This window comes from Onychostruthus taczanowskii, unplaced genomic scaffold (genome assembly GCF_017590055.1).
Source record: "Onychostruthus taczanowskii isolate IOZ18803 unplaced genomic scaffold, ASM1759005v1 scaffold112, whole genome shotgun sequence".
Taxonomy (NCBI): Eukaryota; Metazoa; Chordata; class Aves; order Passeriformes; family Passeridae; genus Onychostruthus; species Onychostruthus taczanowskii.
Genome location: NW_024497852.1, coordinates 557,104 through 584,243, shown reverse-complemented (window position 1 = coordinate 584,243; position 27,140 = coordinate 557,104). Strand labels below are relative to the sequence as shown.

Below are 27,140 nucleotides of genomic sequence, written 5' to 3'. Positions count from 1 at the left end.
GCAGCCCGAGTCACCGTCCTGCCACCTGGGCTCGATTTACGCCGGGAGCAGGATTTGGGATGAGCCTCGAGCGAGGCCATGGCCACCAGAGCATCCTCGTGGCTCCTGCTGTCCCCAGCAGTGCCACCAGGACCGTTCCCTGCGTGCCACCAGCTCCAGGACACCAGAGGTGCCTGATCCTGCTGCGGCCAGCAGCTCTGGACGCTGGACACAAGGTGCCCGTGGGCTGCATCCGTGTGCCAAGCTCCCCCCTGGAAAAGGGGAACAAGCAGGGTTTGCACCCCGGGATTTGCACGGCAGGCGCTGGGCACGCAGGGGGAAGCTGCCTCTTAGTCATTGCCACAGGCAGGGAGAGAGGAACCGAGCCGGGAAAACAAGAAGTCACAGCTGCCAGCGCCTGTCCCCAAACCTGCCCTGTCCCCGAGGAACCCCTAAGGGCCTCCGACAATCAAAAACAAGAATCAAAAAAAAAAAAAAAAAAAGAAAAAATAAACCAGAAAGAAAGAGAGAAAGAAAACAGATTTGAAAAGGAAAAAGGAGGAGGAGGAGGGTTTGACGTGTATTTTTAGTTGCTTAGCACAGCCCTGAAATATTTCGGCAGCCACTCCCTCCGCGTCGCTGGTGTGTAACTATTCCTGTGCTGCCTCCTCGGCGAGGCTCAGAAGCTCTGAGTCACCGCGGGGCAGTCACAGACACGAACCCGGGGCTGCCACCAGCTCCACTGCCACCAAAATATCCCGGGAAGGGTTTCCAGGGTGGCCTTTGCCGGGTCTTTCCATGCGGGATGCGTTGGCCCTGCCCGGCTCTGCACCCACCCACGCCCAGCCAGGCTCAGACTTTTCTTCCTCCTCTCTGCTTGTTGCTTTTATCTCGCTCCTCCCTGTTTTGTTTCTTTTTTTTGGGGGTTTTTTTTAGCCTCCCTGCGCTGCCACGGGGCAGTGACAAGCCCCAGACGTTCATTTTTGGGGCAGAAAAGCCAGAAGTGACAGCTGAGCGTCGCATCAATGCCCTTCCACAGAGACATCTGCCACCCAGCTGCCCTTGGCAGGGGCACAAAAATATTCCTGCAGAGGTGGGAAAAAAAAGGGGAAGCAAGCAGGGAATGCTGCTGAAGCCCTGAAGTGGGGTAATTAACCAAATGCAGGACTTAACGAGCTCCATCAGCTGACCCCAGAGCTTGGCCAGGAGATAAGGAGCACTTTGGAGGACTCTACCCCGAGCTGGAGCCAAAGGTCCCATTGTTGCAGTCAGGATTTCTCCTGCCAGAAAAGACCTTAAATCCCAGCAGGGCTGGAGCTGTTTCCCTTTCCACGGAGGCTCTGTGGCTGGAGGGATCCGAAGGGAGGGAGCAGGTTGGGAAGGGAAAGTCTGACACAGCCTGGGCTTTGTTAAAATGCCACAGGAGTTTTCCAGCAGGGAGGACACATCACCCCATCATCCCCTGGAATTGGGATGAGCACGGAGTGCTGGGCACGGCCTCAACAAGGAGCAGCTCCACGGAGAGCACGTGGCTGGTGCTGGAAATTGAGTATTTTGGGATTTATCCCCGATTCCAGAGCTCAGGGAAGGGTTCTGGGTCGGGCAGGGCCCAGCAGCATCACAGACACAGAGAGAGGAGGCTGGAAGAGGTTTATTCTCACTCACCACTGTGCCCAGTTCTATAAACATTAAAAAAATAAGTCTATAAAAGCATGTTCTTCCCTCCTTTTCAGTACAGTGGCGATGGCAGAGCCTCCAACACGAGAACCAGTTGTACAAACCCCAAACCTGCTCAAAACAAGCCACAATATCAATTTCCCCCCCACCAAAATTCAGCTGTTTCATCCATCCAGGGGGGGTGAGGCACACCCAGAGCTGTTTCTTCCCCCCACCGTGTGCTCAGCCAGGATATTCTGAGGGTGTATTTTGGGATGGAAGACTGGAGTAACCTGCCCTGGGAATTCCCAGGAGTTGTCTGAGGGACAGGCTGGCCTGTGTCCCCAAGGGAAGATAATTGGTGGCTGGGGGAGGAAGTGACAGGTACAGCCAGCGAGGTCAATCACCAGCTACTGGAAGAAATTGGGTTGGGAAATATTGTCAGAGTTCAGCACTTGGTGTCACAGCAGAAGGGAGAGAGTTTTCAAAGCAGGGGGAGGAAATAAACCCATGTAAATCAACTCAAGTTGGTGTTAAAAATAAAAAATTAAATCCCTCATGAGGAAGAAGGGGCGCACCAGCCTCATGCAAAAAAAAAAAAAAAACCAAAAACCCAACAAAACAAACAACCCAACACAGAAAAAAACCCTGTTCCTTTAAAGGAAACTTCTAATCTGAAGTCAAATTAGCAATGAACTAATTGGGAAACGCTCATTTGCCACAAAGCTCTCTTGGCAACAAGCCTTGAAGGTCAGTGTTCATCCCTCCTTTAAGCCACTGGAGAAACAGAACTCACTGGCCAGGAGAAGAAGAAAAGCAATAGCTTAAAAGTTTGTTGGTTTAAAAAACCCCCAAACCTTTAGGACTATTCACATACATCCTCAAGTTCAGTGTTTTTAAACCAAAACACATCTGTTACAAACAAAACAAGTTTCCCAACTTTCAAGTATTTAAAAAAAAAAAAAAATCCAAGCAATCCAGAAAGTGTTTGCCTTCGTACTGGTACCTCTGAACAGGAAAATATTTTAAATTACACCTGGTAAGCCTGAAAAATTCACTCTCAGGAGAAGGCAGAACCTCGGTCCTTAACCATGAACGAATTTTTAAAAAGTATTTCCAATGATTTGCTGACTACAAGGAGCAAAAACTCCACCAGACTAAAGCGTGAGGGGCTTCCAAAGGAACATGATTTGGGCTCTGGTTCTGATGGAAGAGCAGGAAAGGGAACGTTTTTGGACACGTGGCAGCCCTGAGGTGACAAAACCCAAAGTGTCCCTGGCTCTCACTGCTTGGCTGATTGCCTGCCTGGCTTTTTTTCCTGCTGGCCTCTTCCACTGCCTGGAATTCCACGGCCACGGCCACCAAACACACCTGTGGAGCAGAAAGGAACAGGTAACAGCATCCCTGCAAGCCAGCAAAGCCTTACAGCTTCAGTTTTTGGTGTTTCACCCCAAAAACTCGCTTGTTTTTGAGCCTTAGAAGCAGAAATGTGACTTTTGGACTTCTCCTTTTCCAGTCCCAGACCTTTATTTAGGAGGTGCATGAACTCACCCCCCCTCAGCAGCAAGTTCAGCAGAACCTCCCTGGCGGGTCGATTTTATGATTAACGTTGATCTCGTGGTAAACTGAAGTTTCTTCCCCCCAAAAAAATGGATCCAGGGAAGAAACAAATGTAAAATCCAGGTGGTAACGTGTCCCCTGAGAGCTGTGAGGGCAACCCAAAGGCTGGGCAGAGCAATCCTTGGCTCTGGAGAGGGCACTGGGCACAGGAGAGCAGAGATTTATTTGGGCTGCAGTGAGATGAGCATCCTCAGCCCCAAAAACCAGAGGAGCTGCTGAGCCCAGCCCTCAGATTTACCCCCAAAATCCCATCCTGGGGATGAAGGGCTGTGGATCCACCCTGCTGCACAAAAGGCAGAGCCCAAAGGAGAGCCAATCCAAGCACCTGGCTTCTCTAGAGGAGGGGACGTGCCCAAAGCAGAGGGAAAACATAAATTATTCCCAAGCCTGCAGTGCTTGGGATGCTCCTCCTGGAGCAAAGGCTGGGAACGTCTGACTTTGGCAAGCAAGAAGTCAAAGGAGGAGGATTAGGAGTGTCAGAAACAATAATCCTTTCAACTGGGAGCACAATTACAGCTTCCCTCCTGCCCGTTGGCCTCCCAACAAAATTGTCCTGCCTTATTTTTTTTTTTTTTTCTTTCCCTTTCCCTCCTCCCTTCATGTCTGGGTAATGAGAGCCAAACCTTTGAGCTAATTAGCAAACGCCGAAGCTTCCCTTGAAAATATTCCATCAGCAAATTGAGGCTGCAGATGGAAAGAGCAGGAGCTCCACCTTGGAGCTCCCCACGAGGGAAAAGCAGCGAGGTTTTGGTGTTTATCCCCCCCAAAAATCCTAAAAAACTGCCGTGCCAAGGCAAAGGGGAACAGAAACAAAGGGCGCCTTCAGATTTGGGAAGGTCGCTGGGGGTTTCTAGGGGCAGCAGGGATTTGGGGAGGAGGAGCTGATGGGAATCACCCCCATGGCCCCAGGTCCATGCCACCAGGATTCCTGCCACAGCTCTGCAGAGAGGCTCCACACGCCCCTGAGCCCATCCCCAGGGCTCCTCCTGAAGCTGAACTCGGGATTTTGGGATTTTTAAGCTCTGACTGCGGGTGAAGCCTGGGCTGAGAGCAGCCCTGGGCTTGTGGGGTGACCACAAATCCCAAAAACATGGCATTAGGGGAGAGCAGAGGAACAGCTCCCAGGCTTCCAGGGGGATCATCTGGGGAAAAGGAGCAGCACATCCCCCAGCTGAAGTGCCCTGGGATCACCTAAACCCATGAAATGGGAAGGGCTGTTTTTGGTGACCTATTTCTTCTGAAGTGGCAACCTGCCCTTTATCAGAAACATGAATTATTCATCTTCCAGGAGCAGCTCAAACCCTCACATAGTTTTGTCTTTTTTTTTTTTTTTTAAATATAAATGTATTAACAAATCAGGAAATCCAAAGCCCCATTTTAAAGGGGGAGAAGATTATTTTTTTTCCTCACTGCCAAGGGTTTATTTTCACTATTTCCACCCAGAACAGCCTTTTGTTTCCCCCCTGGCCCTTGCTAAGCTACAGTTCTGCAGGGCCACGCTCCTGAACGAGCCAGGAGGAGCTGAAACAGTCAAGTTCAGACTCTCTTAAGCTCCTGCCCAGCCCCAGGAACGAGGGAGGCCCATCCCTGGCACGAATCCTCCCTGTTCCTTGGCAGGGGCTGCCTTACGCACTCGCTCGACTGGATCCTGCTCAGGAGCTGCTCCAGCTTCTCCCAGACACAGCCCTGGCTTTCAAACACAGCAGCAGGAGCTGCTCCTTGCACAAAAGGGTCAATTTTAAAGGCAGGGATCCCATTCTCCCCTCTTCAAGCTGGGGAAGAAAAAAAAAATTAAAAAAAATCAGATTTTTACCTCGTCCAGCTCCTCCAACCCCACGGCCCTTCTGCTGCTTCTGCTGCTGCATCCCACCACGGCCTCTGCCCTTGGACACCACCTCCTCCTTCACCATGTCAATGATCTCGTCAGGGATCCGCAGGTATTTGATGGTGCTGCCACGGATGTAGCACTCTGGCATCCTCCAGAACTTGTCCCCGTCCTGTTGGGGAGCAACACGTGAGGCCACGAGGAAAACCTGCGGCTTTTGGGGCACTTTTAGGGATTTTGAATGTGTCCCTGTCCTGTTGGGGAGCAACACGTGAGGCCACGAGGAAAACCTGCGGCTTTTGGGGCACTTTTAGGGATTTTGAATGTGTCCCTGTCCTGTTGGGGAGCAACACGTGAGGCCACGAGGAAAACCTGCGGCTTTTGGGGCACTTTTAGGGATTTTGAATGTGTCCCTGTCCTGTTGGGGAGCAACACGTGAGGCCACGAGCAAAACCTGCTGCTTTTGGGGCACTTTTGGGACATTTTTGGGATTTTGAGCTTGTCCCCAGCCTGTTGAGGAGCAACATGTGAGGCCACGAGCAAAAACTGCTGCTTTTGGGTCAATTTTGGGACATTTTTGGGATTTTAAATTTGCCCCCAGCGTGTTGGGGAGCAACAAGTAAGGCCATGAGCAAAACCTGCTGCTTTTGGGTCACTTTTGAGACATTTTTGGGATTTTAAATTTGCCCCCAGCGTGTTGGGGAGCAACAAGTAAGGCCATGAGCAAAACCTGCTGCTTTTGGGTCACTTTTGAGACATTTTTGGGATTTTAAATTTGCCCCCAGCGTGTTGGGGAGCAACAAGTAAGGCCGTAAGCAAAACCTGCTGCTTTTGGGGCACTTTTGGGACATTTTTGGGATTTTAAATTTGCCCCCAGCGTGTTGGGGAGCAACAAGTAAGGCCATGAGCAAAACCTGCTGCTTTTGGGTCACTTTTGGGACATTTTTGGGATTTTAAATTTGCCCCCAGCGTATTGGGGAGCAACAAGTAAGGCCATGAGCAAAACCTGCTGCTTTTGGGTCACTTTTAGGGATTTTGAGCGTTTCTGGAGAAGGGGGAGAGCTCCAGCAGTCTTTGCTGGGAGCATTATCTGTAACCAGCTGTGGAAAATGGGGGGGGTTTAACTCCCCAAAAACACAGAGCCCCACAAACAACTGCATTTTCAGTTTGTTCCACAGCTGCCTCAAACAGCGGCAGAAAACGTCAGAAGAAGAGGGCGAGGAAACAAAGAGAAGGGAATTGAAAGTGGGAGCAGAGGCACGAGTTAAAATGGTGGTGAACAACCAATTCTGGAAAAAAAAACCCCGCAGCTGTGGCCAGGATTCTTCTCCAGCTGGGAGTCACCCCACTCCTTCACTCCTCTGGGGTGTGGAAGGAGCAGCAAGGCAGCTCTGGAGCCAGCTGGCTGTGGGACGTGAGCAGCTGAGGGGAAGAAGGAACTCACAACTGATATATTTATCTTTTTAAAAAAAATAAAAATTAGAAACCTTCAGGTGCTGTTTTGGAGCAGCCACCTCCCTGCCTCGCTTTCAGGATTTTTCCAGGGATACCCTAGGGCTCAACCCAGCAGGGAATAAGAACCCAGAGCTGAACAACAACTCCCTGGCCGTGATGTAACTGGGAGGAGGGACTGGGAACCGCCTGGCCCCGGCTCCAGCAGGGCCAGCCTGCAGCTGGGATGGCTCCAACCCAGCCATCCCCATGTGGAGCCTGCCGTGTCCCGGGAGAGGAGGGGAAAGCAGCACGCCCCGCTCCTGCTCTCTGGGGATGCACTGCTCTCGTTATTTAGGGCAGCTCCAGCCTGCACGGGCAAGCCCAGGAGGAGGCAGAGGAGCAACAATTCCAAGAGACAGCCGGCGAACCCCGCCCTGCCTGGGATGTGCCTGGCTGCTCCTTGGCTCGGGATGCAGGAAGGGATGGAGCTCCAGGCTCCTTCCTCGTTCCGGCCTCCCCCGGGTAAACAAGAGGCTGCCGGCTCGTTGTCCCGTGCCATCTAGCGGCCAGTGCCACCAGTGCCACCAGTGCCACCAGATTCCATCCTCACCCGGGGTTTGGAGGCAGCTGAGGCCGCTCTGCCGCGTGCTGGGTCGTGGAATTCTGGAATCGTGGAATGGTTTGGGACTAAGGGATTGTCCCAGCTCCACACCTTCCGCTGTCTCGGGTGGCTCCAAGCTGGCCTTGGACACTCCAGGCATGGGGCAGCCACAGCTGCTCTGGGAATTGCATCCCAAACCCTCACCGCCTTCACAGGGAGGAATTCCTTCCCGAAATCCCACCGAACCCTGCCCTCCCCCTGTGTCCTGTCTTTCCATCCCTTGTCCAAAGTTTCTCCCCGTGTTTTTGTCAGCACCTTCAGGCACGGCAAGGCCACAATCAGGTGACCCCAAAGCTTCTCCTCTCCAGGTTGAACAACCCCAATTCCCCCAGCCTTTCCCCACAGGAGAGCTGCTCCATCCCTCTGATCATCTTGGACTCATTCCAGCACCTCCACGTCCTTCTGGGTGATCCCTCCCCATAAAACCTGAGCTGCTGCTCTTCCCAGGCAGAGCACTGAGCCTTTGGAAGCAGATTTCCAAGGAGAAGGGAACCATCACCTGTGTCCTGGGCACGGTAAGGCTTTGCTCAACGGCGGTTCCCACCGTGACCCAAGACCCAGCCACAAATTCCAAAATTCCACCCCAAAATTCCCTGTAAAACTCACTCAGGGTGTCTCCCCTGCCACACCAGCAACACCACTCCACACTCCTGTCGTGAGGACAACGGGAAATGGGGGGTTTGCAGGGGGATTTTTGGAAGAACAAGGATCCTTGGCAGCCTCTCCCGTGGAGCTCTGGCATTCCAGGGCTGGGAAAGCACAACAACAGCGGGAATTCCACCCATCTGTGCCTCCCACAGGGATGAGGCCGGACACTTCTGATGGAGGCCAAAGCACAAAACACAGATCCCAATCTCCTGCAGCAACTCTGGCCAAGGGCAAAGGCCCCAGACCTTCCAAAAGTCCCTCTCACCTCAGTGGGTGAGCTCAGCTGGACGTGGAGAGGAGAGGGGATGAAAGAGACTGGAGGAAATAAAAGAAATTGTGGTGTTTGAGGCTGCCTGGGACAGGTAAAGGCTCTGGATTTTGGGAAACCTGGATCAGCATCACAGCACGTGGCCCCCCACTCCTCACCCGGGGGGATGAGGGACCCCAGCCCCTCATCCTGCGGTGTGCAGAAAGGGGACACCTAGACAAGGCTGCTCCTTCATTATGGGCATTATCAATAATTAAACGGACATTATTAATAATTACATTAAATCTGCATTTCAGGCAGAGGCGACTCCTCCATAGGAGCGATGTGAGCTACAGCCTGGCTGAGGGGACAGAGCCGGGGAACCTCTGGGGACAGATTCTGGGCTGACAGCGCTCTCTGCTCCCGGCTGCTCCCCGCCGACCCCGCCGGGGGTGACCCCTGCCCGGTACCGGTGCCGGTGCTCCAGCCTTACCCGCGACGTGCAGATAACCTCCCGCAGGTTGATGTTCATCCAGTTGTCGCAGCTCACCAGGTGCCCGTTGTACGTCTCCCCGTTCTTCAGCTCCACCAGCTGCGAGAGAACAGCGGTCACGGGGCGCCGGTACCGGGATGCGCCCGGTGTCACCGGCACGCCACCGGCGAGGGGAGCGGGGCTGGGCCGCGCGGCCGGTACTCACCATAGGGTGGTTCTGCGCCGTCTTCAGCAACGACAGGGGCAGCTGCGAGGGGAAGAGAGGAGAAAGGCCTCAGGCACCGACCGACAACGGGGCACCGGCCGGGGCACCGACCCGCGCACCGAGCGGGGCACCGGGCACGCCATCCCTGGCGAGGGGGAAGAGACGAGCCAGGCGCTCCCCTCCGCTCCAGCCCCCTCCCGAGCCCGGTTCCCGGTTCCCCGTTCCCGGTGCCGCCGCTCACCATCGTGCCGGACCGGGAGCCGCCGCCGCGCCGGGCGCTGCCGCTCAAACCGCCCCCGGCTCCGCGCGGGGCCAATCAGAGCGCGGCGCGGTCCCGCCGCAGCCAATCAGAGCGCGGCGCGGTCCCGCAGCAGCCAATCAGAGCGCGGATGGCGGCCGGGCCGCGCCGCGCCGCCCGGTCCGCGCCTTTGCGGCGGCACCGCCCGGGACGGGACGCGCCGGGACGGGACGAGACGCGCTCCGGACCCTCCGGTACCGCGGCCGCGCTTCGTGCTCCCCCCACAACCAAGCGGGGAACCCCCGCGAGCCTCAAGGTGAGCGTTTTGTTTAATCAACCCCCCCCCGGAATCCCGCGCTGAGGCGGGCGAGCGGGAGCCCTTCGGGCTGCGCCGCGCACGGAGAATCCCGGTGATCGGTAACGGGTGAAGGGCTCCAAGGCCGTCCCAACGCGGGACTTCCGCCGCGGCGGCGCGGCGGCGGCGGGACGGGACGGACGGGACGGGACGGGACGGACGGGACGGAGCCGCGATGGAGAAGCCGCGGCGGGCCGTGGTGGTGACGGGTACGGGGCGGTGAGAGGGGAGATGGCGGGGGGATTGATGGGGGACGCCGTTCCTGAGGGGGGCGGTGTGAGGGAGCCCTTCCCTGAGGTGAGGGCAGAGCTGGGCGTGAGGGGGTCTGGGGGTGTAGGTGGGGGCACCCCTGCTCTGTGGCGAGGAGCAGGTTTGGGGGTCCTTATCCTGAGCTGAAGTGGCCGGGGGAAGGTGTAAGACCCCCCCACCCCTCCCCGAAGCGATGGGGGGCTTGGAGGGGCGGCTTCTCTGTGAGGAGGAATTTGGGGGAGCGGGGTGGTTTTGGGGACCCCTTCACCACAGGGCTTGGGAGGGGGGGGCAGTTGGGGACTTCTTCCCTGAGATTGTGGGGGGATAAGTGAGGGACCCCTTCCCTGAGGTGAGAGGGGGGTCTGCTGTCCCGTCAGGGGGTGACAGAGGGAATGGGGAGCGGGGGCTGTCCCCTCGGGGGGCTGTTTTGGGGGGCTGTCCCCTCGGGGGGCTGTTTTGGGGGGCTGTCCCCTGTGTGGGGTGATAAATGGGGCGCAGGGCAGAGTCTGGGGGGCTTTGGGTCAGGGGTGTCACAGCTGGGGAGGGGTACAGAGGCGAGGAGCTTTCCTAACCCTTATCCAGCCACGGTTCCCTTTTTCCCATGTGTGACCCCATCCCAGAGCTTTGCTCTTCTCCAAAAGAAGGGAATCCAGCCTCCCAAAGAGCAGGAAAACCAACTCGGGGTGCAGGGAGAGGGGGGAATCCCCCCAGACCACCCCACCCTGAGCCCCCAAGGTGTGGGGGGCTGCTCCCCAAAGCTCCCCCGAGGGGCTGCAGAAGCGCCGGGAGGGGAAGAAAGAGCGGAGGCAGCCGGAGGCCCCGGCGTTGTCAGCCTCTTCCCGGGGTACAAAGGCAGCTCGGGGTGATTTGTGGGTGAGGCCGTCCTGTGACAAATGGGGAACTCGCCCGAACTATTCAGGTCTCCCCCCGGCAGCTGAAGCTGAGGCTGTTTGAATAGCAGAGCGGCCGTAATCACGGGCAAAAAGCGCCTTTTTCCAGGGAGCCCTTGTGGGGAGCCGAGGAGCAGGTGGCAAATCCTGCCTCTCCCAACCCCAAATCCAGCGTGGAGCGGCGGTGACTAAACAGAAAACTTGCGTCAGGAGACGTTCTGCTGCTCGCGAGGCTCCTCCACGCTCTTTTTTTTTTTTTTTATCCCCCCCCCTTTTTTTTTAAATTTTCAGGGAAGCAAAATGCAGCTGTTGCCTCGTCAGCTCTGCCCCTGTTTGATAACGCTGTGGATGTCACGCGGAATTCCGTTCGGGGCCGGTGTCGTGTTCCCAGTGGGTTCCCAGCCTGAGCTGGCCCGAGGATAAGCGTTATTTGTGCACAATTTCTTTTTTAGAACTCGTTAAGGAGATAATCCCATCGCCATCCCCTGCAGCTGGTTTTGCTGCTAATGAGCCTTGGAGGGCCCCGTGGTGGATGTGCTCCGTGGGGTCGGGTGCTGCCCACAAAGTTCCTTGTGTTCCCAGCCAGGGATAACACGAGGGATCCGGGCAGATGAGTCAGAGCAGCGATAACCCCAGCTGTGTTTGTGCCGCTTGCATTTGGAATTTGGAGCAAGGGAATCCTGCCCTGTGCCTGGGCACCTGTAGGATTTCAGCCTTTCCGTGGCCGAGTCGTTAAAATAATGGATTTAGTTTCTTTTGTAGGATTGTCACGCTGTATTTAGGAATTCAGCTTAGCAGGTCTCAGTGTTTGCTTCCCGAGAGCCGTGTGGGACTTGCAGAAACAGCTGGGAAGGCATTAATTTGCCTCCTTCCCCTGTCATAGTTTGTCTCACACCCCTGCAGTTCTGCTCGCAGGAAAACACCCCCAACATTTTGGATTTTGTGGGGAATATTTATTTTGGCGAGCCGGCAACGCCGGGTTGAGATCCACGGGCGTGGACGAGCCCACGCTTGGGAAATTCCTCCTGAGCAGCATCACCTCGGCCTGCCTGGGGAGGAGGGCAAATCCCACATTTCCATTAAGGTGTCATCTGATATTTGTGGTCCCTCTCGGATCCTTTCAGGGGCTGGGCAGAATTTATGGCTCCTAATTGCACGAGGCTCGGAGGGCAAGGCTGACATTTTAAATTAAAGCATATCGACGTTACGCCCAGATAAATTGCCCAACCTTTGTGTGCTTGCTCAGGGGAAAAAAAAAAAAAGATAAAAAACAACAACAACAAAAGAAAGATGTTATGGATTACCAGTTAACTCCAAAGTTATTCATTAGGAATTTAGAGGTGCTGAAGGAAGTGTTTTTGATAACGCCTTGGTAGCCTTTGCTGTGCTGTGGGTGGGTTGTCAACAGCTCTGTTTATTTCCTTGGGAGGTGTAATTAATGCTAACGAAGATCTTGGAGAAGACCCTGAGTGGAGAAGGGAACATTTGAGGCAGGCTTGTGGAAGCATCTGCTGTGGGCTGAAGCAATCAGGAATAGAAAATCCAATCATGATTCTAATTCTGTGACAAGTTAGCTGGTAATAATGAATTTTTCTAACCTGGGCAGGAAGGAAAATTCTTCTCCCCAAGAAAAAACCAAGTTTCTTTTCAAGCAAGTTATTGTTTTCCTTCGCTGTACAAGGCTGGAGTTGAAATATTTCAGTGCAGGTGTCTTGTTTGACACTCAGGTGTAAGGAAATAAGGATTGAGAGGTAGAAGTGGAGGGGTTTTTTTTCTTCCCAGGAAAGCTCAAACCTCTTTGCAACTTCAAGCTGAGTCAAATCTGGGAATTTTTCTTCTCTTGCAGGGTTTGGGCCGTTTGGAGAACACGCTGTGAATGCCAGCTGGATTGCAGTTCAGGTAACCCCTGAATTTTCCTCTCAGGAGGTGTGAAAATCGAGGACAAATCCCTACAAAATTGGGGACTTTCAGCTCTTTTTATCACTTACAGCTTCTTCTGGAGCTCTCTGCAGATATCCAGATGGTCAGCTGGATAATGTTTGATTCCCTGCTCAGAAAACAATCCCTTAGCTGGTGGAGTTTAATGAGATTGAGTTAATGTAGCTGAGGCAAGTAAGGAATTCCCAGCTTTGGATGCTTTTAAATGGGGCAGGGAGCTTGGAATCTTCCTCTGCCCTGGGGAATTCCAAACAAACAAACCAGCTGACCAACCCAGAGGAATCTGGATGTTTTTCTCTCAGTTTTGGCTCAGAGCTGGGCCAGTTGGTTCACCTTTAAACTGAACCTCATCCCTGAGAGGAGGCTCCCAGCTTTGGGGAGTTGTGTGAGTGGCAGGAGTCTGATTGCCAGAGCTGCCTCTTTTCTCCCCCCTGGATCCCCCCTTCTCTGCTTGGGAGAGTTTCTGGGGAAATGCTTTTCCTGCCTGCTCAGGAAAATCAGCTTTATGCCACTTGTAGCTCTGTATCTGCATGGGCACATCCCTAAAATTCTGGAATATCCTGGGAGGAAATCATCCAATCCCACTCCTGGCCATGCACAGGACACCCCAAAAACCCCACCCCGTTCCCAGGAGTTCATCTGAGTGAGGCTAACATCCCACAAATGAGGCAAAAAAAGGGAATTAAGCTATTTTTGATGGAATTAAAGGGGTTTTTTTTGCTGTAAAAACACTTTTTACAGGGATGGTGCTGCCACATAATCCCACTTCTTCCTTCTTTGTCACTTCTGGATGGGGTTTGTGGCAAAGCTCCTGGGAATTCCATGGTACCTTTTAGCACAGTTGCCCAGGGAATTTAAATCTATTTTTCTCCCCACCACGTCTCTCTCCCCTTCAGAGCTCTGAGATTAATATCTTCTTTCAAATGCTTTTAAATTAAATCACAAACTCTAATCAATTACAGCCAACTAATGTCCAGCTGCCTGATGTGTTGGCTGCTAGGAGAAGACAAAACCTTTGCCTCCAAGAGCTTTTTGGGAATGAATATATTTAAGTTTGGGTCAGTTTGGAGGAAAATGCAGGTTGTGGATGGTGGGGGGGAAAAAAAAAAAAAGCAGGACATTCCTAAAAATCAGAAGTGAGGCTCAGTGATTTGGTTTGTTCTTGCTGGTGTAGTGTCAGCTGTTGTAAATAGCTGCTTTTATTTTAGAGGAGACAGACAAAAGGGTGTTTTTGGAGCAGGAGGAGTGGTGGGTGTTGAGATGTTGCTTGAAAAAACAAAAACAAACCTAAAGAGAAACAGCTCGAGGCACTGGGGACTGCTCAGCTGTGTGGCTGATGGATGAAGTCATCCTCTCCACTTAAAATCCATTTTTAGGGGCTTGGGGGATGACAAAACTCAGAGTTTGAGGTGTTTTGGGTGGCTGAACTCAGAATTGGGGATGTTTTGAGTGAATTGGGGTTGTTTTAGTGGCTATACTCAAATTTGGGGATGTTTTGAGTGGATTGCTGATGTTTTGAGTGGCTAAACTCAAATTTGGGGATGTTTTGAGTGGATTGGTGGTGTTTTGAGTGGCTAAACTCAAATTTGGGGATGTTTGGGGTGGCTAAACTCAGAATTTGGGTGTTTTGAGTGAGCTGGGGATGTTTTGAGTGGCTAAAGCTCAGAATTTGGGATGTTTGGAGTGGCTAAGCTCAGATTTGGGGATGTTTTGAGTGGATTTGGGTTGTTTGGAATGGCTAAACTCAGAACTGGGGATGTTTTGGGTGACTAAACTCAGAATTCTAGTGTTTTGAGTGGATTGGGGGTGTTTTGAGCGGCTAAACTCAGAATTTGGGATGTTTTGGGTGACAAAACTCAGAATTTGGGATGTTTTGGGTGACAAAACTCAGAATTTGGGATGTTTTGGGTGACAAAACTCAGAATTTGGGATGTTTTGGGTGACAAAACTCAGAATTTGGGATGTTTTGGGTGACAAAACTCAGAATTTGGGATGTTTTGGGTGACAAAACTCAGAATTTGGGATGTTTTGGGTGACAAAACTCAGAATTTGGGATGTTTTGGGTGAAAAAACTCAAAACTGGGGGGGGTTTTAATGGGTTAAATTAGAANTTGGGGACGTTTTGAGTGGCTAAACTCAGAATTTGGGGATGTTTTGAGTGGATTTGGGATGTTTTGGGTGACTAAACTCAGATCTAGGGATGTTTTGGGTAACTAAACTGAGATCTGGGGATGTTTTGAGTGGCTAAACTCAGAATTTGGGATGTTTTGGTGACTAAACTCAGATCTGGGGATGTTTTGGACGACTAAACTCAGAATTTGGGATGTTTTGAGTGACTAAACTCAAATCTGGGGATGTTTTTAGTGACTAAACTCAGAATTTGGGATGTTTTGGGTGACTAAACTCAGAATTTGGGGACGTTTTGAGTGGCTAAACTCAGAATTTGGGGATGTTTTGAGTGGATTTGGGATGTTTTGGGTGACTAAACTCAGAATTTGGGATGTTTTAAGTGGCTAAACTCAGATCTGGGGATGTTTTGGCTGACCAAACTCAGAATTTGGGATGTTTTGGACGACTAAACTCAGAATTTGGGATGTTTTGGCTGACCAAACTCAGAATTTGGGATGTTTTGGGTGACTAAACTCAGAATTTTGGATGTTTTGGCTGACCAAACTCAGAATTTGGGATGTTTTGAGACGCTAAACTCAGAATTTGGGATGTTTTGAGACGCTAAACTCAGAATTTGGGATGTTTTGAGCGACTAAACTCAGAATTTGGGATGTTTTGGTGGCTAAACTCAGATCTGGGGATGTTTTGGCTGACTAAACTCAGAATTTGGGATGTTTTGAGCGACTAAACTCAGAATTTGGGATGTTTTGAGCGACTAAACTCAGATCTGGGGACGTTTTGGCTGACCAAACTCAGAATTTGGGATGTTTTGCTGATCAAACTCAGAATTTGGGAAGTTTTGGCTGACCAAACTCAGAATTTGGGATGTTTTGGGTGACTAAACTCAGAATTTTGGATGTTTTGGCTGACCAAACTCAGAATTTGGGATGTTTTAGTGGCTAAACTCAAATCTGGGGATGTTTTGAGTGACCAAACTCAGAATTTGGCATGTTTTGGTGGCTAAACTCAGAATTTGGGATGTTTTGGCTGACCAAACTCAGAATTTGGGATGTTTTGGGTAACTAAACTCAGATCTGGGGACGTTTTGGCTGACCAAACTCAGAATTTGGGATGTTTTGAGTGGCTAAACTCAGAATTTGGGATGTTTTGAGTGGATTTGGGATGTTTTGGGTGACTAAACTGAAATCTGGGGATGTTTTGGTGGCTAAACTCCGATCTGGGGACGTTTTGAGCACAAAGCGGAGCCGCGCTGGAGGCTCCGGGTGCGGATTCCTGCCGGTGAAAACATCAGCTGGGAGGCAGCGGGGAGGATTTGCCTTTCCTTGCCCCGTCTCAGCCCCCGGAGGCCCAGACAAAAAAAGGAACAGCATGTCTTTGAGCCCGGCCGAGGTGGGCTTTGTGCGAGTTTCAGACGAGTTTCAGACGGGGACTTCACACAAAGGCGTGTCTGAGTTCCCGAATCCCAGACGGTGTGATCTGCATTTTAATAGAAGAAAAATCAATTAAACAATCTTTCTAAATCCTTCCTAGCTCTAGGGCTCGGCTAGTTCTGGTTTATTACATCTTTTATTGTGCTGCATCCCGAGGATAAAATTCCCTTTTTTTTTTGGTTTTTTTTTGTCCTTTCGCTCCCCCTGGTTTTATTTGGGTTCTCCCACAGAACATGGACACGGTGGGAGTTTTCCCTGGAAGTGCAGTGAATTTCTGTCTGGTTTTGCAAGCTGACTGATTTTTACACATGGCTACCTTAAATAGCGGCAGCAGCAATCTAATAATGCTGCCCAAATTAAAAGTTTCAACATTTCACCCCAAAAAAAACCCAAAACCCAGTGAAATGTTTGGGTTTTTACTCACGGGGGAGAGCTTTCCTATAAAATCAGCAGGAAGAAAAACTCCTTTCTGCTTTATTTTAAGGCACACAGCAAAACCACTCTGTGTTAATTTAGGTTTTGAGTTTTCATCATTTTAATCTTTCAGTTCAAGATTTATTTTTTTTTTCCCACGGGTGCAACTTTTTCTGGGGAGGGACTTCCAAGAAAAAATCACTAAAATGAGCTTTTCTCATCTCGTTTTCTGCCCTCCCTGCTGTGACTTAGGTGTGGACACAGGTGTGACCTGTGGACTGTGAAGCTGCTGGGCTCCTTCATCCCCCCCAAAGTGCTTCTGGCTGTGGAGGAGGAGGAGGAGGAGAGAGGTCAGAGTGCATTTTGACATTAGGAAGGACAATTGCTGTCAGGGTGTCTAGACAGACCTGATAAGGATATTAGAGGCTGACAAAGAGCAGCATTGTGGAGGGGTCAGGGAATCGGTCACACATGTTCTGTGTGCTCTGGTTGTCAGGTGGACAGGGCTGGGGGGGAGAGGTTGTTCAGGGAAGGGGGGGAAGGTTACAAACATCTTCATTATGGAGCGCTGGGCTTGGTTAAGGGAAAAGTTGTGGCTTGGTAAAGTTAAGGTTTAAGTGGCTGGAGGATTCTCTTTTCATCCAGCAAAACTTGTCACCATCAAATCCATCCCCAGGAGCTGTTTCCTTCCATCCCCAGCACCAAATCCATCCCCAGGAGCTGTTTCATTCCATCCCCACCACCAAATCCATCCCCAGGAGCTGTTTCCTTCCATCCCCACCACCAAATCCATCCCCAGGAGCTGTTTCCTTCCATCCCCAGCACCAAATCCATCCCCAGGAGCTGTTTCCTTCCCTCCCAACCATCAAATCCATCCCCAGGAGCTGTTTCCTTCCCTTCCCAACCACCAAATCCATCCCCAGGAGCTGTTTCCTTCCATCCCAACCACCAAATCCATCCCCAGGAGCTGTTTCCTTCCCTTCCCAACCATCAAATCCATCCCCAGGAGCTGTTTCCTTCCCTTCCCAACCACCAAATCCATCCCCAGGAGCTGTTTCATTCCATCCCAACCATCAAATCCATCCCCAGGAGCTCTTCCCTTCCCAACCCTTCACCTTCAGGAGCATCACTTCTCATTAGCATTAACACTCCTAAAAAGTGTTTCCTCTCCTCCTGAAGAGGCTGAGTGGTGCTGGAATCCTCTCCTCTGTAAACTCTCCCTCACTGAGGCTCCAGGTAAGGTTTTGGAGGCAGATTTGTGCAGAGGAGCTGTGATGAGCCATCCCTTCCCTCCTTCTGTGCTAATGAATGTCTGAGTGTGCCAGACACTAATCAATACACAAGGCTTTAATATCAGCCTTGCCCTGGGAGCCAGAGCCTGTGATTTATCATCGTTGCTCATATCTGCTGCTCTGTCAGAGTGTCACTTTGGCCTTTCTGGGTGTTTTAGCTATCCTAAATCTTGTTACATCCCTGTGGTTTGGCTGTACAAGTGTGAAAGGTGGTTTTTTTTCCTCAGTGGAAAACCACTCATGCTGATGAAAACACAGAAAAAACGGTGGCAAGACGCTGCTCACGTTTAACTGGGGGAGGCCTCAAACCTCAACTTGTCTTCTCCTTTCAAGTGTCTTTAATTTTTAATTTTTAACCTGGGGGAATACAAGGTTGGAGAGTGAAAACAGCTGATCTGCAAGGAGGAAAATAAAACCTGAGAATTGCTTCAAAGAGCAGCTCGTGGCTCTGGACACCGAATCCAAACCTGAAACAGAGCAGAGTGTCACTTTGGCCTTTCTGGGTGTTTTAGCTATCCTAAATCTTGTTACATCCCTGTGGTTTGGCTGTACAAGTGTGAAAGGTGGTTTTTTTTCCTCAGTGGAAAACCACTCATGCTGATGAAAACACAGAAAAAACGGTGGCAAGACGCTGCTCACGTTTAACTGGGGGAGGCCTCAAACCTCAACTTGTCTTCTCCTTTCAAGTGTCTTTAATTTTTAATTTTTAACCTGGGGGAATACAAGGTTGGAGAGTGAAAACAGCTGATCTGCAAGGAGGAAAATAAAACCTGAGAATTGCTTCAAAGAGCAGCTCGTGGCTCTGGACACCGAATCCAAACCTAAATAAATTCAGGAATATTTGGAAATGTCCTTTGATAGTTTGATGGCTTTTACCTGTTCCTACCTCAGTTCCATAAGAACAGCAATTTTGGACGTTTGGTGACAAGGGGAAAGCTTGGTCCAGGTTGGATGCTGCAGGAATTGCTTACACATGATGGCCAAGGTCTCTTCTCCCACTGGAAAATGTTACCTGGCCCCAAGGTTCAGGCTCAGCTGATGGTTTTTGTAAAACCCCTTTTTTTTCCAGAGGCTTCAGACCTTGTGGGTGTTTCCTTGACTTCTGGGAAGTTTGGGATTGATGGCTCTGAGAGGTCCCAGAGTTCCAACTGGTGGGACTGGAGTGGAGAAGGGAGAACCTGTGTGTAGGGGGAACTCCCAGTTTTGGGATCAAACAGTGCTTTCCAGTCAGAAATATTGTGGAGGAAAAAAACCACTCCCAGTTTTGGGATCAAACAGTGCTTTCCAGTCAGAAATAGTATGGAGAAAAAAAACCTTTCCTCTGGTTTTAAAGTCTTTGCAAGGTATTTAACTGCCACTTTGTGTTTTAAAAGGTTTGAAGGAAATTGGCTCCGTTTATTGCCAGGATATTTGGGATGTTTTCATGTCAGAGAGGGAGAAATCATTTACTGGGTTAGTTGAATCACCAGTGCTGTCACCCAGCCCTGAGAGCTCTTTATCTGGAAATAAATGTGAAATCACTCTCCAGGCCAGGAACCCTGGGTGATGGATAAAATCCTTCCAGTCCCACCTTCTCCACACTGTCACTCCTTGGAGAAGTAGGGATTGTGACTGTCTCCCTCTATAAATAACAGAGCCAAGATTTCCCTGGGAGCGTGGGTGTTGCTGATAACTATTGTCAGTTAAATGTTGATTTCTTTGTCACACACACATCAGAGCCACACAAACGGTTCTGTGGGTGAAACTCTTCACACAGGTGGAGAGATGCCTTTGTTGTTGCCATTATGGGGTTTGGGTTTTTTTTTTTTAAGCTGCTGTAAACTCACTGCAGGTGCAGTTTATGAGGTTACACAACCTACTGTAAACTGCCATTAAACCTTCCAGGAGTAAATCCTCTGCTCGTGTCGTGTCTGACCATCTTGGTTTTGCTTTGCTGGTGTTTTTTTTTTTAGGAGCTGGAGAAGCTGGGGCTGAGGAATGACGTGGATCTGCATGTCTATGAGGTCCCTGTTGAGTACCAGACCGTGCAGAGACTCATTCCTGCCTTGTGGAAGAAGCACAGTCCCCAAGTGAGTGAGTAAAGGGAGGATCAAAAAGCCACCCAGCAAAACCTGCAGTGGGCACCATGTGAAGTCTCCTTTTTCATGTATTCCCTCAGCCTGGCTGGATCTTTTCCTCTTTTGTGGTGAGAAAATGGGAATTTGTGGGGTTTTACAGCTCCGAGTGCTCCAGTTCCCAGGAGCAGTGGGTGTGAAGGGGCCACTGCCAAGGGCTGTCTAGACAGCTCGTGGTTTGTCTGTGCCACCTGGGCTCCTCCAGCAGCTCTGGAGGTGCCAAGGCTCCTTTTTACCCTGGTGAAATCACAATTCAGGTCAGGAGAGGGTGAAATGGCAATTGTGCTGTGCTGAACCCATGATGAAAAGACCTCGTTCCTCTGGCACCTGTAACTCCTCCCTGGCTCCCTGGGGGTGGAACCATGGAATCCCAGAGTGGCTTGGGGTGGGGAGGACCTTAAAAAATCATACCACAGGGTCAATCAGGCTGGAAAATGACCAAAAATCGAGTCCAGCCTTGGACTGAGTGCCACGTGCAGAACCTAACCCCAGAGGATTCCGTGGTTCCAGCACGGTGACAAGGTGGTGTTGAGATGTCACCAGGCTTCCAGTCCCCAGGGTGGCTCCAGGAGAGCTGGACTGGGAGTTTGGATAAGGGAAAGGAGTGGATGTCAGAGCTGTGCCCACTTGGGAGGATCCTGTGGGGGTCCCTCTTGTTGCTTTCTCTGGGTCTGGATTGAAGGCACTTGAGACATTATTTTGTGTTTGGACTCAGAGGTTTATTATTTCTTAATCAGTGAAACAGTCTCACGACGATGAGTTCAGCAGCTCTTCATTAGAAGGCACAAAATGGCCAACAATCTCTTCTCACAAGGTCTTTTAAGACAACTTTCCAATTAAGAGCTGACACCTGGATTATTTTCCCTTTTACCCCAATAACTGATCCCAAAGAGCCCCAGTGCAGACTTTTCTGCCCAATTACAAACCCATGAAGGAGGAGGAGGAAGAAGCATGAAGAAGGAACCCAGGACAACACCCTGTGCCCTCAATCTTCCTCCCATCCACAACAAACTAAAAACCCCAAAACCTAAATTTCTCACCAAGTGATCCACCTACACCACTCTCTATAATCTATTTCATATGGTTGATGCTTGGTGTGAGGAGACAGGAATCTTGACTCCATGTTTCAGAAGGCTGGTTTATTATATTGTGATATATTAAAATGTTATATTAAAACTATACTAAAAAAATAGAAAGAAAAAATTCATCAGAAGGCTGGAAAGAACAGGAATGGAATGATAACAAAACTGGTGACTCCCAGAGAGTCTGAGCCAGCTGACTGTGATTGGCCATTAATTAGAAACAACCACCATGCCCCAATCACAGATGTACCTGTTGCATTCCACAGCAGCAGATAAATTATTGTTTACATTTCTTTCCTGAGCCTTCTCACCTAGAATAAGAGAAAAATCTTAGCAAGGGATTTTTCACAAAATACCACGACTGCGATTTCACAATTTTGTGGATTCTGGCCTATCTTGAAGCCTAGGAAAACTTTCTCCATGCAAGAGGCTCAGGGTCAGAGCTCCCCTGGGGGGTCAGGGCACCCCGGGGCAGACAGAGCAATATTCCCAGTGGGTTCCCAGAGGATCAGCATCCCACACAACCCATCCCCTTCCCCCCTGCAGCTGGTGGTCCACGTGGGAGTGTCGGGCATGGCCACCACTGTCACCCTGGAGAAGTGTGGCCACAACGTGGGCTACAAGGGGCTGGACAACTGTCGCTTCTGCCCGGGCTCCCAGTGCTGCGTGGAGGGAGGCCCCGAGTGCATCGACTCCATCATCGACATGGACGCTGTGTGCAGGAGGGTCTCGGCACTGGGGCTGGACGTCACTGTCACCATCTCCAAGGATGCTGGCAGGTAGGGGCTGAGCCCTGGGCTGTGCTGGGTGCTCTGTGGGGTGTGCTGGGTGCTCTGTGGGGTGTGCTGGATGCTTTGTGTGGGGTGCTGGGTGCTTTGTGGGCTGTGCTGGGTGCTTTGTGGGGTGTGCTGGGTGCTTTGTGCTGGGTGTGCTGGGTGCTTTGTGCTGGGTGCTTTGTGTGGGGTTCTGAGTGCTTTTTGGGGTGCTCCCGGGGCGAGTGGAGAGATGAGAATCTTGGCTCCGTGTTTCAGAAGGCTGGGAGAGTTGTTGTTTACATTTCTTTTTTTGAGGAGGGAAGAAATCCTAGCAAAGGATTTTTCATGGAATATCACGGTGACACTGGGGGTCAGGGAATCCTGCAGTGCCTTGCCTTGGGAGGCACCTGGAAGTTTTGTGGTTGTGTGCCAGGTGCTTCAAGCCCCCGTGTTCAGCCTGGCCTTGGGCACTTCCAGGGATCCAGGGGCAGCCACAGCTGCTCTGGGAATTCCATCCCAGCTCCTCCCCTCCCTCCCAGCCAGGAATTCCTTCCCAATACCCACCCAGATTCCCCTTTCCACTTTGAAGCCATTCCCTGTGTTGGGGTTCCAGTCCTTGTCCCAAATCCCTCTCCAGCTCTCCTGGAGCCCCTTTAGGCTCTGGAAGAGGCTCCAAGGTCTCCCTGGAGCTTCCCTCCTCCAGCCTGGCCTTGAATCCCCACAGGAACAATCCCTAATTCCCAACATCCCACCCATCCCTGCCCTCTGGCAGTGGGAGCCACTCCCTGTGTCCTGTCCCTCCATCCCCTGTCCCTCTCCAGCTCTCCTGGATCCCTCAGGGACTGGAAGCCCTGGTTAACACCATCTTGTCACCTCCTCCATGGGATCAGGGACTCCCAGGGTGCTTGGAAGGGCCTGAAATCCCATCCCAATGTCCCATCCCACCCCAGGGACACCTCCCGCTGTGCCAGGCTGCTCCCAGGCCATCCTGGGGACACTTCCAGGGACACCACAGCCTGCTGTGCCCGTGTCACTCCTGTTCCCCTGCAATCCATGGGAGCACTGGGGCTGGAGGAGCCCTCTCAGCTCCTCAAGTCCAACCATTCCCCAGCACTGCCAAGGCCACCAAATGTCCCCAAAGTGCCACATCCACGTGGCACTGAAGCCTCCCACACCTTTCACTTCCCATGGCAATACCACCTGGTTTTCAGTGATCAGGGGGGGGAAATAAAGAGAAATCCTCACTTTTTTTGGTCCTAAATTTAATTAAACCAATCCCAGACTCACAATTCCTGCCTCACATCCCCCAAAATCCCAGCACGCTGAACGATGGGGACCTACAGCTGGTTTTAGCTGGTTTTATCTGATTTTATCCCTTTTTTTTTGCTGAATAATCTCTGGTTTTGTGTTGCAGGTACCTCTGTGACTTCACCTACTACACCTCCTTGTACCAGAGCCGTGGGAGGTCAGCATTTGTCCACGTGCCTCCCCTGGGAAAACCTTACTCTGCAGAACAGCTGGGCCGGGCCCTGCAGGCCATCATAGAGGAAATGCTGGATTTTTTGGAGCATTCTGAAGACAAAATCAATTGTCAACATGAACACTGAGCAGCCTGGCCAGGAGCTCTCCTAGTATTGCACTTCTAAAATTTTCCCTGCTCTGATGAAGTATTGGGGAAAAGAAAAAACAAAACAAAAAAAAAAAAAATCAAGCAACAGTTCCAGACCAAGAATTGGAGACTTAAAAAAAAAAAAAAAAAAAAAAAAAAAAGGAAAATTCTACAAATTCTGCTTAGAAATGAACTTTTTTTTTTTTTTTTAATTGTTGTTGAATCTGTGAGTTTCAGCCTGAGCAACAAAGGATTCAGAATCTCTTCTCTAGAACAGCTGCAGCTCCTGAAGGGTTTGTGCTGGGAGCTTCCAGGATCCTCACCTGGAGGTTCCTCACCTCACCTGGACTCAGGTGCATGGAATTGCTCACCCAACCCTCCCGTGGCTAATTTTTGAGGTGAAAGGTTTGCTTTCAGTTGGTTTTGGGTTTGTTTCCCCCCAGTGTTGACCCAAATTCGGGGTGATGATGTGCAAGGACAGCTGGGGAGGTGTGGGCTTGGCTTGGAGAGCAGAGTTTGGTGGCTGTGAGGAGCCTGAAGCTGCTTTGCTGGACTGGAAAATGATTTTAGGCACTGATTCCTCACCTCCTCTAGCTGCAGTAGAAGGGATGTGTCTGGGGTTGCTTTTGGAACCCAAATCCAGCTGGATTTTTTTTTATTTTTGGATCCCAAATCTCTTTTTTCCTGCCACCTCCCTTCCTCAAGGACCTGCTGTACCAAACACCTCGGTTCAAATGTGTCTCAAACCAATCATTGGTGGGTGAAGAGCTTTGCTGAGGGCCACTTTCCCCAGGGGAGATCTTCATCCTGGTGCTCCACGCTGTTTTTGAGGTGAAGCTTCAGTAATTTTGGATTTCCTCAGCTGCAAATTCCCCCTCGTGTTCCAGGTTAGGAGAGCAATGTCTAACTGAGATCCCAATTCCACCTGGATTGGTGTGGAGGCATAAAAATGCAGATGGAAAGCTACATAACCCCTGAAAAATCAAATGGCAGATCTTCAAGCCAATCCCACTGCCTGGAAACCAGAGGCAGTGATTGGAAATGAAGGAATTTTGGCTTTGAGTGAGGATTCCAGGCTCTTTCCTGGAGTTCCCTTCCCAGAAGCTGCTCGTGGGGGCTTCCCCAGGAATTCTTTTGGGGAAGGGCACCTGCAGCATCTCAGCAGGTGATGCTGGTCCTGTGTGGGGAAGATTTGCTGCCAAATTTTGAGATTGCAGCCAAAAAAAAACCCAGCTGAAGTTGGAGCAGACACAAAACTGGGAGCTGAGGCCTCGTGGAGAGGCCGTTTGGATGAAGAACTCTGTGATGCTTTTACAAATAGATAGAAATATATATATATATATAAATATATATATATATAAAACCAACATTTCAAAGGTTTTAAAGCCCATGATTTTGAATTTCTCTGGTGCTTGACTGGCTCTGCTATTGTAACTCTCAGTGAGAGCTGCCCTGAGCTTGGCCAGGAGAAGTCTGGTGACAAAACCACTCCTTGTAACCCTTGAGAGGGGGCAAAAACTCTGCAGCTGGAGGGCTCTGCTGAGGGCACCTGAGCAGGAAGATTTTTTTGGATAGATCCAAGGAAATTCCTGCTCTGTTCTCCATCCAAGCCTTCCTGCTCAGAGGAATTTGCCTTCAGGTGAAATATTGTCATTCCCATCGACTCCGAGGTAGCACTTGTCAGATTTCCTGATTAGTAATTTATTTTATTTAATGTTTTGTTGAAATCTTCATGTTTTGACACAGTTTTTTGGGTTGTTTTTTTTTTTTGTGATTAGTTGAGTTCCTTATCCCCATAGGATTTATTCCTTTGTTGGTGGGAAGTTTTTTGTCCTGGGTGTTTCGTAGCTGCTAAATTTGGGGGAGAGGAAATATCCCACAGGGCTTGGTGATGGAGCAATTCCCAGAAAAAAAAAAAACAAAAAAACCAAAAAAACCCTGCTTAATTCACCTCTGATGTCACCGTGGGTGAAATGGAAGTGGGAAATCCACAGATGGGTGAGGCCACACCGAAATTCCAGGGGTGGAACCTCAGCAGGGGCAGGGAGGGGGACCCGGGTGGGATCAGCATCTCCAGGTGAGATGTTCCCTGTCCATCCCTGGCTGTGCACCCCTGGGTGGGGCTGGAGGTGCTCTGGATGGGCTGAAGGTCCCCAGGGTGGGGCTGGAGGTCCCTGGATGATGCTGGAGGTCCCTGGATGAGCTGGAGGTCCCTGGATGGTGCTGAGGTGCCCAAGGTGTGGCTGGAGGTGCCCAGGGTGAGACTGGAGATGCCCTGGATGGGATGACAGTCCCCAGGGTGTGGCTGGAGGTGCCCTGGATGAGCTGGAGGTGCCCTGGACGGTGCTGAGGTGCCCAGGGTGGTGCTGGACGTCCCTGGATGATGCTGGAGGTGCCCCTGGTGGTGCTGGAGGTGCCCAGGGTGGGGCTGGAGGTCCCTGGATGGTGCTGACGTCCCCTGCGTGAGGCTGGAGGTGCCCAGGGTGAGGCTGGAGATGCCCTGGATGGTGCTGAGGTGTCCCTGGATGGGCTGGAGGTCCCTGGATGAGCTGGAGATGCCCTGGATGGTGCTGAGGTGCCCCTGGATGGTGCTGGAGGTGCCCAGGGTGAGGCTGGAGATGCTCTGGATGGGCTGAAGGTCCCCAGGGTGGGGCTGGAGGTCCCTGAATGGTGCTGAGGTGCCCCTGAATGGTGCTGACGTCCCCAGGGTGAGGCTGGAGGTGCCCTGGATGGTGCTGGAGGTGCCCAAGGTGTGGCTGGAGGTCCCCAGGGTGAGGCTGGAAGTGCCCCTGGTGGTGCTGGAGGTGCCTGGATGGTGCTGAGGTGCCCAGGGTGAAGCTGGAGGTGCCCAGGGTGAGACTGGAGATGCCCTGGATGGGATGACAGTCCCCAGGGTGAGGCTGGAGGTCCCCGTTGTGTCCCTGGAGGTGCCCAGGGTGTCCCTGGATGTCCCCATGGTGTCCCTGGAGGTCCCCATGGTGTCCCTGGATGTCCCCAGGGTGTCCCTGGAGATCCCCATGGTGTCCCTGGATGTCCCCAGGGTGTCCCTGGAGATCCCCATGGTGTCCCTGGATGTCCCCAGGGTGTGGCTGGAGATCCCCATGGTGTCCCTGGATGTCCCCAGGGTGTCCCTGGATGTCCCCATGGTGTGGCTGGAGGTCCCCATGGTGTCCCTGGATGTCCCCAGGGTGTGGCTGGATGTCCCCAGGGTGTCCCTGGAGGTCCCCATGGTGTCCCTGGATGTCCCCATGGTGTCCCTGGAGGTGCCCTGGATGGACTGGATGTCCCCATGGTGTCCCTGGAGGTCCCCAGGGTGAGGCTGGAGATGCCCTGGATGGGATAACAATCCCCAGGGTGAGGCTGGAGGTCCCCATGGTGGGACTGGAGGTGCCCATGGTGTCCCTGGATGTACCCATGGTGTCCCTGGAGATCCCCAGGGTGTCCCTGGAGGTCCCCAGGGTGTCCCTGGATGTACCCATGGTGTCCCTGGAGATCCCCAGGGTGTCCCTGGAGGTCCCCAGGGTGTCCCTGGAGGTGCCCATGGTGTCCCTGGAGGTGCCCATGGTGTGACTGGAGGTCCCCATGGTGTGGCTGGATGTCCCCAGGGTGTCCCTGGATGTCCCCAGGGTGTGGCTGGATGTCCCCAGGGTGTGGCTGGATGTCCCCAGGGTGTGGCTGGATGTCCCCAGGGTGTCCCTGGATGTCCCCAGGGTGTCCCTGGATGTCCCCAGGGTGTCCCTGGAGGTGCCCTGGCTCTGCTGTGGCCCAGCCTCCAGCAGCAGGCCCGTGGGCAGAGCAGCTTCCCACGCGGGTTTCTTCAGCCCGGGGAGTTAAATCCTGCTCAGCACCTAAAAATATTCATTTTTCTGGCTGCTC

General features: G+C 51.7%; 2 protein-coding genes across 4 annotated transcripts; one reads left to right on the top strand and one right to left on the bottom strand.

Moving 5' to 3' along the window:
* Positions 1-1,612: 1,612 nt before the first annotated feature.
* On the bottom strand, positions 1,613-9,147 carry LSM4 (LSM4 homolog, U6 small nuclear RNA and mRNA degradation associated). The gene is made up of 5 exons (XM_041424725.1): positions 9,010-9,147; positions 8,769-8,810; positions 8,564-8,662; positions 5,069-5,252; positions 1,613-3,006 (listed from the first exon to the last, which is right to left on the bottom strand). The coding sequence occupies exons 1-5, from the start codon at positions 9,010-9,012 to the stop codon at positions 2,918-2,920; spliced, it is 417 nt and encodes a 138-aa protein (XP_041280659.1). The 5' UTR covers positions 9,013-9,147; the 3' UTR covers positions 1,613-2,917.
* A 32-nt stretch (positions 9,148-9,179) lies between these two features.
* On the top strand, positions 9,180-26,268 carry PGPEP1 (pyroglutamyl-peptidase I). 3 transcript variants are annotated; one of them, XR_005954106.1, is made up of 6 exons: positions 9,180-9,570; positions 12,347-12,399; positions 19,657-19,773; positions 21,447-21,679; positions 23,070-25,393; positions 25,862-26,268. XR_005954106.1 is itself a non-coding variant. In XM_041424704.1 (5 exons), the coding sequence occupies exons 1-5, from the start codon at positions 9,537-9,539 to the stop codon at positions 23,260-23,262; spliced, it is 630 nt and encodes a 209-aa protein (XP_041280638.1). In that variant the 5' UTR covers positions 9,180-9,536; the 3' UTR covers positions 23,263-25,660. The 3 variants fall into 3 exon arrangements, 1 of the variants encoding a protein (XP_041280638.1); XR_005954105.1 differs by lacking the exon at positions 25,862-26,268 and adding an exon at positions 25,678-25,733; XM_041424704.1 differs by lacking the exon at positions 25,862-26,268 and having other exon boundaries at positions 23,070-25,660.
* Positions 26,269-27,140: the final 872 nt, after the last annotated feature.

Coding starts and splice junctions, on each gene's coding strand:
- LSM4 (XM_041424725.1), bottom strand. Junction 8,663..8,768: donor CGGCGCAGAACCACCCTATG/GTGAGTACCGGC, acceptor GTTCTCTCGCAG/CTGGTGGAGCTGAAGAACGG. Junction 3,007..5,068: donor GGTTGGAGGAGCTGGACGAG/GTAAAAATCTGA, acceptor TCTGCTCCACAG/GTGTGTTTGGTGGCCGTGGC.
- PGPEP1 (XM_041424704.1), top strand. CDS start 9,537: ATGGAGAAGCCGCGGCGGGCCGTGGTGGTGACGG. Junction 9,571..12,346: donor GCGGGCCGTGGTGGTGACGG/GTACGGGGCGGT, acceptor CTTCTCTTGCAG/GGTTTGGGCCGTTTGGAGAA. Junction 19,774..21,446: donor GGAAGAAGCACAGTCCCCAA/GTGAGTGAGTAA, acceptor TCCCCCCTGCAG/CTGGTGGTCCACGTGGGAGT.